Here is a 13,937-nt window from a genome sequence, read left to right as displayed (position 1 = left end):
ATTAAGCACATCAAGGTTCTCAGACTTCCTTCCCCAAGGTGGATTGCCTTCCATGCCTTTAATATGACAGCAATTTGCTTTCCTACGTTCCCTTTGAGAAACGATGAGGGTATGGTAATGTATATATAGCAGTATGACACTTTATAATATCTAGTCCTGTTTTTCGAGAAGCCAGGTGTCCTATTCTCACGTTGCAGTATTCATAACTGTAGGGAGGTTACTGCCAGCAGCACCGGACATCTGGCCAGTATACCAAAGTGTTAGGAGTAGGGGTGCGTGCTGTGTAGCTTGTCAGGGCCATAAACAGTTGTCAGCTATAAAAGTAACGTCTGTACAAACCCCTTTCAGAAATGACTGCTGCATACAGTAGTACCCCTGGGGAGCAAGGAAAGGAAGCTTTTCAGACCCACATATGCCACCAGGCCAAAGGAACCCAATAAATGTATGTGCCTGTTACAGTGTACTTCAACAGTGACAGTCATCTGGACCCAAAGTTCACACCGCCGGGTGGCTAGCCCTGCCACAGTAGTTATTCCACACCACACACTTATACGCACACCTGTGGACAATTTAGAGGGTCCAAGAGGAAATCCCAGCAGTTAACTAACTGCAAACAGTCTGCTTATAGATCAGCTGATATGGTGAGTACTCGTACGTTATAGTATGGATGTTGAGCTTGCATGATTTAGGTTTTACAGTAGCAAAAATGCAGTGGCAGCATTTAACAAGTGAAGGATTGGCTATGTTATCGACCCATTCTACATTACAGAGGCATCTGTAAAAGTCTGTGTTTAATATGTTACAGGCAAGAAAACTGTTTCTGAGAGCAGTGGAACAGGAACAAAATGGTGCAGTTTATGAAGGTAAAATATGCATTCAGTTAACGCAATATTGAAATTTTCAAATGCAAAATTTAGTAGTATAAATTATTGGTGTTTTATATTATGTTTCATTTAATTTTTCATCTTCCATTAATGTAGTAATTTCTGTGACAAAACATTGAGAGCACTGGTGCAACTATAATGTTGAAGTCCACACACACACACACAGACACTCACACGCACACACACACACCCTTATTTATTTATATTTTTAATTTGGAGAAGTATATGCCCCCCCCCTCTGCCATTTGCGGAGGGGCTTCATCTTTTACCCTCTTACTTATAAGTATATAGACTCCATTGCTACACATTCATGGGCAAAGGGCAAACATAGCAGGAATGAGAAAATGGTCCAGCTTCCTAAGTGCAGCATTTTGCCATTGCAAACAGATGCTGAACTGTATCTGCATTTTAAAACACTTCTAACTCCCCAGTGCCTACTCCATGATAGCTTACGTCATACATCCTAGACCAGAAATGTTGGAGACACACACAGTGATAGTCTCCTTAATGGGCTTCAGTCTTTCAACTCTGCATTTCTGGACTTACTAAAAACTGTCCTCAGCCTTCAGCCGTGGCATCGATGCTGGAGTATCTGGGTCAAGGTATACCGTTTGTGCTTCAGGTCATCAGTCCCTCTTGGAGCTTCTTCTTTAGACTGCTTGTACTGATCTCAAAGTTGGGTCTAGGCACTGCTCCCTCGGGTTCAGGGTTCTTTTCAGGATACTCTGGTTCCAGGACCCTTGGACCTAAGAGGACCTGCCTCTTTTTCTGCCTTTGATGGTGTTGAGAGGATGTTCTCTTCTCGAGGGAATAGTTTGGTGTCTCTAGTTGGCACCCACTCCCAGTTTTCATCTGTTCCTCTGGCTAGTCATCAGTCTGCTCCAGAACAGGCAGCGTCAATCAGCCTCCAGGCTGCCCCCTTGGTGGGGCTACCTGACTCTTCCATTTCTGTTTTAGCTTCATGAGAGTGGGAGATGTTGGGGAAGAGGACATGCAAACGGGAGCAGTTGCATTCCCCGGAGGATTCCCTCACTGAGGATACTGACTCTTGAGGAAGGAGAGGGTTCTTCCAAGTCCCAACATGATAACACCTCCTTTGATGATTTGTTGGAGCTACTTTGCCAGCATGGGAGTTGGACCACCGAAACCCCCCTCCTCAGTTTTTTTCTGGAGGTCTTTGCATAGGACCATCCTCACTTTGGGTGGCTCCCCCTGGAGATGCCCTTTTAGACCTGGTATCTTGGAGGGATTGTCAGGAACCTGACACAAAAAAGTAGAAATACTGGATGACCACAAGAACCGAAAAATTAGACTGGAGGATGCAGAAGAACAGAGTGAAATCCACACGATATTAGTGTAATAAAAAACTTTTAATCCACACTTTCGTAACCAAACATGTTCATGTTTCACTGTTGCAGTCATCACACTTGAGTTATCTGCCTGCAGGTAGCCCTCGGTCGGCCCAAATACCAGAGTGTTGGTTTTTCTGCTTCGGATGCTTTGGTCTCTTCCATGACATCAGGTCATCAGGAGTATAAAACATGCAGCCAACACCATTACATCAGTCTTTCTTGCCATGGAGGAGCCCAAAGCAGAAACAGTTCACAAGTGCTGGTCGACCGCTTCCTGAAATTTTCGATGTTCTTCGTGTTTCACTGTTGCCGTCATTACATTTGGGTAATCTGCTGGCAGGTTGCCCTCAGTTGGCCTGAATTCCAAAGTCTTGGGTCCTGCGTCGGTTACTGTCTCCTCTTCCATGATGTCAGGTTGTCAGGGGTATAAAACATGCAGCCGACACCATTTTCTTTAGTCTTTCTTGCTGCGCTGTTTCCGCAGCAGAAGCATTTCGCAAGTGCCGGTCGGCCGACTACTCAAATATTCGAGTTTGAGTTTCAGAACTGAATTCTTCACTAAAGCTAATTACCCCGTTAGGGAAACTTTTTTCTTGCTCCAGACCGATGTCAGAAAAAGTTAATAATTGTATTTCCTGTGGGAAGCAAATAACTCATAAGGACTTTCATTCCTACTGAATTCCTTGCCTAGGCCCTGACCATAATGTTTCAGGTTGTCGGTTTTGTGCTAGATTTAACCAACGCACTATTAAGCATCAGTATGATTTTGCATTAAACTGTTTTGGAAGCAGGTTTAATTATCCAGAAAAGAAAAAGAAAAAGATAGACAACTGAGGCCCAAAACTGACGGCGAAGCTTCTCCTAAGCCAGTCCCTGGTTCGCCGGTTCTCAGTGAGGCGCTTTCGCAGCAAGTGACGCCCACTACTTTACAGTCGCAGGCTGCTACCGACTCCCACGTAGAGTCGGCTATACCGCTGGAAACTCAAGGTATTGGAGCCTCGGACACTATTCCTTCAGATGTGTCCGGAGCCGCTGAGCAGGCACCGGCCTCTGAGGGTGTATTCAGACCTAAACATCTGTACATTAAACCGACTTCAAAGGCAAAGACTAAAGCACCTTCGAAGGCAAAGAAGCAAACCCAAGAGACACGTGGACAGGCCTCCATGCCCAAAAAGCAGATGCTCAAAATGGCCGAAGACTTGATTACCTTGATCAGGAGTTCCCATCCCCCTCCTGATAAGAGGCCTAGGCAAGAGACAGACTATGAATCTTCAGATCAGGTTTCCATTTCTTCTTATTCCTCTTCTGATCAGGAATATTCTCTTCCCCCTATGAGGATTCTGATGCTGAAGAATCTATACCTTCAGCTTCTCCTCCAGAGGACTATTCTTTTGGGGAAACCTTGCATACCATGAGGGAGCATTTCCACTGGGAGAGCCAAGATTTTTCAGAATCTAAAAAGAGGCTTAGGGCTTTCCTGTTACTACCTCAACACAAGCCACTAGCCATCCCACTTGTGTTAGACATTGTAGATTATGTGTTTTCGGAGTCTAGTCTTACCCCTGACTCCTTACCTCCAGCTCCTGTTAAGCCTGACAGATATTACAGGGTTCCTGACTCACATAAATTCCTTTTTAAAAACCCTGCTGCAGACCCAGAAACTATTTCTCAGGGTCCCAAAGGTGTTAAGGCATCCTACCCCCTCTGACAGAGATTCTAGGGCACTGGATTGATGGGGAAAAAAGGTTTACACATCTGCTACCTTGGCTATAAGGGCCTTAAACTGTCAGTTTCATATGCTCAAATATCAGCAACATGTCATGGCATTGCTTAAACAGAAAATGTTGTTAAACTCTGAATGTGCAGAAAACAAGAAAATGCAGGATTTATTGCATGCAGCTGAACAAGCTGGAAAGCATACTTTGCAATGTGGTTTTGATTCTTTAGAGGGCTCTTGCAGGGCCGCAGTTATGGGTTCTGTAATTAGGAGGCATGCTTGGTTAAAGGAACAAAATCTGCCTGATCATGTTAAAGTTAAATTATTAGATGCACCTTTACATCATGATACTTTGTTTGGTGTTAAGGCAGAAGAGGTGTTAAAGAAAATGGAGGACAAAGCTAAATCTTTGCAAACGGTCAAAGATTTATTACAAGTACAGCCACCTAGGTTTAGTAGACACTGGCCAGCAAAGAAGTGGCCCTTTCCTGTGTCAGACAGACCTTAAAGGGGCAGACCCAGATGCCCGAGAGGCAGATCCCAGGCGCAAGGTTCATTCCACTCAAAACAATGGGGGGCTTCTACCTCCAAAGTTGGAGAAGACAAATCACAACCATTCAGAAAACAGTCTCAATGACTTCCACCTGCCTGCACCAAGCACTTATCTCCTGGCAGCCCCCTTAGGGGGAAAATTAGCACTTTTTTCTCAAAATTGGCACATTATAACCCAGGACAAGTGGGTCCTAAATATCATGTCACAAGGCTACAAGTTCCATTTCCATACCCTGCCAAAGGCAAACGTCTGACCAAATCTGCCAAAAAATCAATGGGCAGAGGCAGAAAAACAAGTCTCATCCCTTGGGGGCCATTAATTTAGTACCAGAGCAAGAGCAGGGACAAGGATTTTACTCAAGACTGTTCTTGGTACCCAGAAAGGACAAGGCCTGGAGGCCAGTACTGGACCTATCTATTTTGAACACATTCCTGGATATATCAAAATTCAGGATGTTGACTTTGCAGCAGCTTTTGCCCATGCTGGGCAAGAACGCTTGGCTTGTGACTTTAGACCTAAAAGAGGCATACCTGCATGTCAGACAAATATGCAGAAGATACCTCAGATTCAAGGCTGGCTCAATGCATTACCAATTCTCTGCACTGCCCTTTTGCTTATCTACTGCGCCCAGGGTCTTTACAAAGTGCCTGGCACCAGTAATTGCATTCTGCAGACAAAGAGGAATACAAATATATCAATACTTGGACTACTGTCTAATTCAAGCAGAGAACAAGGACATTCTTCTACAGCATCTGGCGTTTGTGAAAAGACTTCTAACATGCCTAGGGTACACAGTCAATGAAAAGAAATCAAAACTAGTACCCTCTCAAGAGATAATATTCCTGGGTGCAAGCTTAAATACAACTGCCCAGATGGCTTATCTCATGCCAGACAAACAAAGGCAACTGACTACCTATTTTAAAATGCTGGCAACAAAGGCCCAGTTATCTGCAAGAAAAAGTCTGCAGGCTTTGGGCTTCATGGCATCCTGCCTCCTACTAATTCCATATGCAAGACTGCATATGAGGAAACTTCAGTGGTACCTAAAAAGTGTTTGGACTCAACATTGCCACAGCCTGGAAACTATGATTATTCTCATTCCCTGCCTGCAACAGGAGTTTCGATGGTGGGCAAAGGCTTGTCACCAAAACAAGGGACAGCCTTTCACATTACCCCCAGCCAGGCAAACACTAGCAACGGATGCATCAGATTATGCCTGGGGTGCCCACATGGCAGGAAGATGCATTCAGGGCACATGGACCTCAAACCAAATGCATCTACATATCAATCAGAAAGAGATGCTAGCAGTTCAAAATGCCCTGGCAGCCTTCAAGGACCTACTTCATCCAAGACAACTACTGATAAAGACAGACAACACCACAGTCATGTGTTATATAAACAAGCAGGGGGTCAGTCATTCTTACCCTCTTTGCAGACTAGCCATGAATTTTGTGGGACACTGCATTGACTTACCAAGTACACCTGCAGGCACAATTCCTGCCAGGAAAGAAAAATACTCTGGCAGACGAACTAAGCAGAAACCTCATGGATCCCCACGAGTGGCACCTGGATCCACAAGTCTTCAGCATGATAACAAGGAAATGGGGATGCCCGGACATAGATCTATTTGCCTCCCCTCACAACTACCAACTAAAAAGATTCTGCACAAGGATGTATCACAGACAAGCATGGAAAGTGGACGCCCTATCTTTCAGCTGGAAAAACCTATCAGTATACGCATTTCCCCCTCTGCCTCTCCTCCCCAACGTACTATTAAAGGTCAGACAGGAGAAGCCAAGGATGATACTAATTGCCCCAGACTGGCTCCGCCAGTACTGGTATCCAATACTAAGGAGCTTGTCTCATTGCCCAGCTTGGACCTTACCTCAGATACCTCATCTACTGTCCAGCAAAACAATCAGATCCTGCACAGTCAACTCAGGACTTTAAACCTGGCAGCATGACGGATAGTGTAGTCATACAAAACACACCTCTCAGTAAAGCTGTGATGGATGTCATTTTGGAGGCCAGAAGGCTTAGTACTAGAAAATCTTATGCTGGAAAATGGAAGAGATTTTGTGCTTGGAACCAGACACAAGGAACTGATACAGCTGTGCCAAATATTCCTCAGATTTTGCAATACTTAACCGAGATGCTGGACAAAGGTCTATCTTTTTATCTATTAAAATTCACGCCTCTGCCATTTCGGCTCATTACAATACAGAGCCACCAATCTTTTCTCATCCCTTACTAAAACAGTACCTCAGAGGAGCCAAAAACTTAAGGCCTCCAAGAAGATCACCAATGCCTGCATGGGACCTCAACTATGTCTTGGAAAAACTCACCCTGCCACCCTTTGAGCCAGCTGCTACGGCTGATATAAAAGTTTTTATCTTGGAAAACAGCTCTGCTCCTAGCAATAACTTCTGCAAGATGAGTTTCAGAGCTTCAGGCACTCATGGCTGTGGAACCTTTTATCATTTTTTATCCAGACAGGGTCTCTCTAAGGGCAAACCCAACATTTATGACTAAAGTGGTGTCCAGTGTGGCTCTTAACCAAACTATTCATCTGCCAACTTTTTATCCAAATCCACAGAACAAGGAGGAGTGAATTCTGCATTCTTTAGACATACACAGATGGCTTAGATTCTACTTGGACAGAACCAAAGTTTTCCAAAACACAGAACAATTACTAGTGGCATATGCTGCAGGATCACAAGGAAAGGCTATCTCAAAGCAGACTATTTCAAAGTGGATAGGCCACTGCATTCGTTTCTGCTACTTACACCATGGCAAGCCACTGCCTAAGGGCATTAGGCCACATTCGACCAGAGCTGCAGCCACTTCAGCAGCCTTTCTCAGGGGAGTACCAACCAAGGACATTTTAGAGGCTGCTACTCGGATATAAGTGCACATCTTTACCAAGCACTATCATCTGCCACTCTACTCTAAATCCAGGGCAGGCTTTGCCACTGCAGTTCTGCAGGGCCTCATAGCCGCTCCTAATGCTGTTTTGCTCCAGCCTCCCATCCAGAGCTTTGGGACTCTACCCAAATGTAATGACTGCAACAGTGAAACATGAAGAACATAGTACAGTTGTGTACACTTACCATAAATGTAGATGTTTGAGTGTATTCACTGTTGCAGTCCAGGTTACCCACCCGCCGTCACCCTTTCTTCTGATAGAACCTATCTTTCCTTCTCTGATTTATACAACCTACGTGGTGTATTTGCTTGTAGATGAAGGTAAAGTTTATATTGGTGGTTGTATTTTTATGTATATAAATTTTGACTACCCTTTTAGGGGGCACCTGACATCTGGGGCAAGAAAAACTAAAGAAAATGGCGTCGGCTGCATGTTTTATACCCCTGACAACCTGATGTCATGGAAGAGGAGACAGCAACCAATGCAGGACCCAAGACTTTGGAATTCAGGCCGACTGAGGGCAACCTGCCAGCAGATTACCCAAATGTAATGACTGCAACAGTGAATACACTCGAACATCTACATTTATGCTAAGTGTACACAACTGTACTTTTTTCAAGCTTCAAACCTGAAGTCTTCTAAAGTTAAGTACCCTGTTGGGGATCCTTTTTTCTTTTTCTAACCAATGTCAGAAAAAGTTAACAATTGTCTTGCCTGTGGAAAACAAATACCTCACAGAGATTTTCATTCTTACTGCATCACCTGTTTATGCCCAGACCACGACGTCCCTCGCTATCAGTTTTGTGCCTTAACGCCCGAACCATTCGTCAGACTATCTTTGTCGCTAAATTCTTTCACTCTCGTTCTCCGTATTCCGAAATTGCTTCAATAAGCCATCCGACTACCGATCTTCTGAAAAAACGTAAAGATAAAGTCAGAGACAGACCGCATAGGTCCAAAACTGCCTATGATTCCATTAAGCTACTCGCCAGTCTGCTGGTACTCAGTGAGGCACCTTTGCAGCCCTGATGCCCACTTCTACAGATTCACAGGCCTCTGCTGAGACCCATTCGGAGTCCGTATACTGTGGGATGCTTCTTCGACTATGGAACCTGCGGATGTCTCTACCTTGGATGGGTCCAGAGCTGCTGTGCTGGCACCAGCTTCTGAGGGTGTATTCTGACCTACCGATGTTCGTATTAAACTGACAACTTCATTTTTTGCTAAAACTACCGGGTTTCTCAGGCCCAGAGTTCACACTACGACTAGAAAATTGATGACCAAAGCGCATGCTCAAGCTCCCATGCCACAAAAACAAATGCTTAGAAAGGCTGAAGACCTTATTACTCTAATTAGGGGAAGCCAGCCTTCTCCTGCTAAAAGACAAAGAATTGAGTTTCCTTCTGATTCTACAGTCCAGGAGTCCAGTGACTCTGACCCTTCTGATTACCAGGACATACCCTTATCAACCTATGAGGATTCAGAGGAATCCATTTCCTCTGCATCCCCTCCAGAGAATTTTTCTTTTGGTGAAACCTTGCATACTTTAAGAGAACATTTCCGCTGTGAATGCCAGGACTATCCTCAGTCCAAAAAGAGACTCTTAGAATTTTTAGAGTTGTTTCAGCACAGGCCTCTAGCTATACCCTCTGTCCTGGATATTGTAGATGATGTCTTCATGGAATCCAGTCTTACTCCTGACACTTTACCACTGGCCCCTAGAAAACCTGATAGGTACTACAGAGTACCTGATTCTCACAAATTTCTCTTTAAGAATCCTACTGTGGATCCAGAGACCATTTCCTAGGGACCTAAAGGCATTAAGGCTACTACAGCCAAAAACCCTACCCCTTCAGACAGGGATTCAAGAGCCTTAGACAGATGGGGTAAGAAGGTATATACCTCTGAAACGCTTGCCATCAGAGCTTTGAATTGCCAGTTTCACATGCTGAAATACCAGCAGCATATTATGGAACTAATTAAACAGCTGAAATGGTATAGTGCTACATTCCTCTCACTATGGTGTACAGGGTCCTGGGTTCAAGACTTTAATTACTTGCGCCTTCAGGAGGAAAACTAGCCCTTCATGCAAAAAAATAGATGTCCATTACTCAGGACCAATAGGTCATAAACATTGTATCCCAGGGATATAGATTCTACTTCCATTCACTGCCAACCCCAAGTGGATTGCCATACCTTCCTACAAACCAGTGGGCAGAGGCTCAAAAGCAAGTACTTTCCCTTCTGAATATCAGGGCTATTCAACCTGTTCCAGTAGAACAAAGGAAACAGGGTTTCTACTCCAGACTGTTCCTGGTGCCCAGAAAAGAGGGCTCTTGGTGCCCTATCCTGGATCTATCCATTCTCACCTTTCTGGTGGTCCCAAAATTCAAAATGCTTACATTGCAGCAGCTTCTCCCAGTGCTAGCCAAGGATGCCTGGATGTTCATCGTGTTACCCTGCTGCAGTCATCACACATGGGTTATCCTGCCGTCAGGCAGTCCCGCAGTCGGCCCGAATTCCAAAGTCTTGGTCCGGCGTCGGTTGCTGTCACTTCTTCCCTGACTTCAGTGCGTCAGGGGTATATAAGAGGCATCCAACGCCATTTTCTTCAGTTTTTCTTGCCCCAGATGTCAGTTGCCCCCAAAAGGTAGGCAAAATATATAGAAGAGGCTAGTAGGCCCTGCAAAACTGCAGTGGCAAAACCAGCACTAGTCTTGAGTAAAGAGGTAAGTGATCGTGTTTGGTGAAGTTGTGCACTGAACTCCAAGTAGCAGCTTCCAGAATATTCTTGGTTGGCACTCCCCTGAGAAAGGCTGCTGATGTAGCTGTAGCCCTGGTGGAATGGGATCTAATGTTAGCAGGTACTGGTTTCCCATGATGCGTGTAGCAGAAACGTATGCAATGGTCCTATCCATTTAGAAATGGTCTGTTTTGTGATAGCTTTTCCTTGTGATCCTGTAGCATAGGCTACAAAGAGCTGGTCAGTTTTTCTGAAAGCCTTAGTTTTATCCAAGTAGTAACGTAATCGCCTGTGAATGTCCAAAGAGTGCAGGAGTCTTTCTCCTTTGTTCTGGGGATTTGGGAAGAAGGTGGGCAAGTGAATGGTTTGGTTTAGGGCCACGCTGGATACCACCTTTGGCATAAAGGAAGGATTAGTTCGTAGAGAAACTCTGTCTTGATGAAAAATGAGGAAAGGTTCCACTGCCATTAGTGCCTGTAGCTCTGAGACTCTTCTAGCTGAGGTTATTGCTAGTAGTAGGGTAGTTTCCATGAAAGAATGACAGAAAACACCACAGTTATGTGGTACATAAACAAGCAGGGGGGAACCCATTCTTACCCACTCTGCAGGTTAGCCATGGCCCTATGGGAACTCAGCCTTGAGCAACCAAGTGCACCTACAAACTCAGTTTCTGCCAGGCAAACAAATTTCACTGGCAGATGATTTAAGCAGAAATCAACTGGACCCACACAAGTGGAAATTGGAGCCCAACTCATTCGAACTTCTAATCCAGAGGTGGGGGACACTGGAGGTGGACCTCTTTGCCTCCGCCGAGAACCACCAATTGAGCAAATTCTGCACCAGGAACCCTCACAGCAGGGCCTGGATGGTGGATGCCCTATCCTTTGCATGGCAAAACCTCTCAATTTATACCTTTCCCCCTCTGCCCTTCCTTTCATTAGATCTGCTCAAGATCAAACAAGACAGGCCAAGGGCAATCCTTATTGCCCCAGACTGGCCACGCCAGCACTGGTACCCACTCATACATAGTCTGACAACAGTGCCACCCTGGCACCTACAGCTCACACATTCCTTGCTTTCTCAGCAGGAGAGACCGATTTTGCATTCACAGTTGCAAACCCTGAACCTTGCAGCCTGGCTTATCCCCTGAATACACCACCAGCAGACCTCAGTAAGCAGGTGCTGGACATCATCCTTGAGGCCAGAAGGCCTAGAACTAGGAAATCCTATGCTGAAAAGTGGAAAAGATATCGTTCTTGGAATCTGTCTCAAGGAAAGGACACAGCTGTGCCCTCCTTACCTCAAATCCTTGATTACCTAGCAGAGCTGCTCCACAGAGGCCTATCTTTCTCCTCCATTAAGATTCATGTCTCTGCCATCTCAGCTCATTATAGTACTGAGCTGCCTGTCTTTTCTCACCCTCTCATCAAACAGTTCTTGAGAGGGGCTTATAATTTAAGGCCTTCTAGGAGAGCTCCCACCCCTGCCTGGGACCTTAACTTTGTACTGGAAAAGCTCACCCTTCCCCCTTTTGAACCTGCTGCTTCAGCAGTGTTAAAATTCCTGTATTGGAAAACAGCCTTACTTCTAGCCATCACTTCAGCAAGGAGACTGTCTGAGTTACAGACTCTAATGGCTGTGGAACCCTTCATAATTTTCCATGCTGACAGGGTTTCCCTCAGGACTAACCCATCCTTTATGCCTAAGGTGGTATCCAGTGTGGCTCTAAGACAATCCATACATTTGCCAACCTTCTTCCCTAATCCTCAGGATAAAGGAGAAAAGATCCTGCACTCCTTGGACGTGCACAGACAACTCAGGTTCTACCTTGATAGGACTAAACATTTCAGAAAATCTGACCAGCTGCTAGTCAGCTTTCCTACAGGGGCAGAGGGCAAGGCCATTTCAAAACAAACCATTTCCAAATGGATAGCACACTGCATCCATTTCTGCCACCAGCCCCATGGAAAACCTACCCCACAGGGGATCAGAACACATTCCACTAGGGCTACTGTCACTCTACAGCATTTCTCAGTAGAGTCCCTACCAGGGACATCCTGGAAGCTGCAACCTGAAGTTCTGTACACCCCTTCACCAAGCATTTCCACCTACCTATTTTTTCTAAATCCAGAGCTGGATTTGCTACAGCAGTCTTACAAGGCCAGCTGTAACACTTCTTGACTGTTTCCACCTGACTGCAACAGTGAATACACTTGGAACATCTACATTTATGGTAAGTGTACACAACTGTACTTTTCATATGTTAAAGTATTAGCAACATGTTATTGGGTGCTTAAAAATTAAATTATGTTGATTCCTGACTGTGCTGAAAATAAAGAATTACAGGATTTAATGCATTTTGCTGAACAGGATGGTAAACATATTTTGCAATGTGGATTTGATTCATTAGAGGCTCTTGCAGGGCTTCTGTTACTGGGTCTGTGCTCAGAAGGCATGCTTGGCTTAAGCAGCAATCTTTGCCTGATCATGTTAAAGCTAAACAGTTGGATGCTCCCTTAAATCGGGACCGCCTGTTTGGCAACAAAGCTGAGGAAGTTCTTAAAAATATGGAAGATAAAGCTAAATCTGTGCAAACTGTTAACGATTTCTTGCAAGTTCAACCTCCTGGATTTAGTAGGCATTGGCCCACTAAGAATTGGTCCTTTCCAGCCCCTTCCAGGTCTTCTCAAGCCAAACCCAGACACAGCAGAAACCCCAGATTTCAGTCCCAGGGGACACACAAGACTAAGCAGTGGGAGATTTCCGCACCCAAATCTGGGAGTAGTAAGACTCCCCCATGGAAAACTGTCTCAATGACTTGCTTGTAAAACTTCCAAGCACTTCCCAACTGAATGCTCCTTTAAGCGGAAAGATTGGTCTGCAGGCCAAAAACTGGGAACTCATTACCCAGGACAAATGGGTTTTAAATGTAGTGTCCCAAGGATACAGATTTCACTTCCACACATTACCAACACCAAGCGGGTAGCCAGTTCTACCCCCAAATCAGTGGGCAGAGGCCCAAAATCAAGTTCTCTCTCTCTTAAACATGGGGCTATTCAGTTGGTGCCAGAAGAGGAAAAGGAACAACGTTTCTATTCGGGACTTTTCCTGGTACCCAGAAAAGGCAATACATGGCGTCCTATCCTGGACCATTCTATTCTAAACACCTTCCTGGTGATTCCAAAATTCAAAATGCTGACTATTCACCAGCTGCTTCCTAAGCTAAGCAAAGATGCATGGTTGGCAACACTAGACTTAAAAGAAGCATACCTGCGCATCCCTATCATGGAGTCTTGCAGAAGATATGTATGCTTCAAAGCAGGCTACATGCACTGTCAGTTCTCTGCACTGCCCGTTGGCTTATATACTGCACACAGGGTATTCACAATGTGCCTAGCTCCAGTCATTGCATTTTGCAGGCAAAGAAATATTCAAATATACCCATACCTGGATGACTGTCTAATTCAGGCAGAAAGCCAGGACATACGTTTGAATCATCTGGCCTTTGTTCAAAGGGTGCTGACTTGTCTGGGGTACACCATAAGCTAAAAGAAATCACACCTGTTACCCTGTCAACAAATTATATTCCTGGGAGCAAGCTTGAATGCAACTTCCCCAGATGGCTTTCCTCATGCCAGAGAAATGGATTCATTTGACAACCTACTTCAAACAAGCGGCCACAAAAACCCGGCTGTCTGCAAGGCAAATACTGCAGGCCTTGGGGTTCATGGCCTCTTGCATTCTTCTAATTCCATATGCAAG

The 13,937-nt window shown here is 45.0% G+C and overlaps 1 protein-coding gene across 1 annotated transcript in view; it reads left to right on the top strand.

Moving 5' to 3' along the window:
* The window catches only part of FBXO9 (F-box protein 9), a 1,636,589-nt gene that overhangs the window by 363,286 nt on the left and 1,259,366 nt on the right, over window positions 1-13,937 (top strand). Inside the window, exon 4 of the mRNA XM_044063757.1 lies at window positions 806-863. Within this exon, the coding sequence (XP_043919692.1) occupies window positions 806-863 (58 nt within the window). The remainder of the gene's footprint in view (window positions 1-805; window positions 864-13,937) is intronic.

The sequence above is a fragment of the Protopterus annectens genome, chromosome 2.part2 (genome assembly GCF_019279795.1).
Source record: "Protopterus annectens isolate FY-2018-M chromosome 2.part2, PAN1.0, whole genome shotgun sequence".
Lineage (NCBI taxonomy): Eukaryota > Metazoa > Chordata > Ceratodontiformes > Protopteridae > Protopterus > Protopterus annectens.
This window is presented reverse-complemented; position numbering and strand designations above follow the sequence as displayed.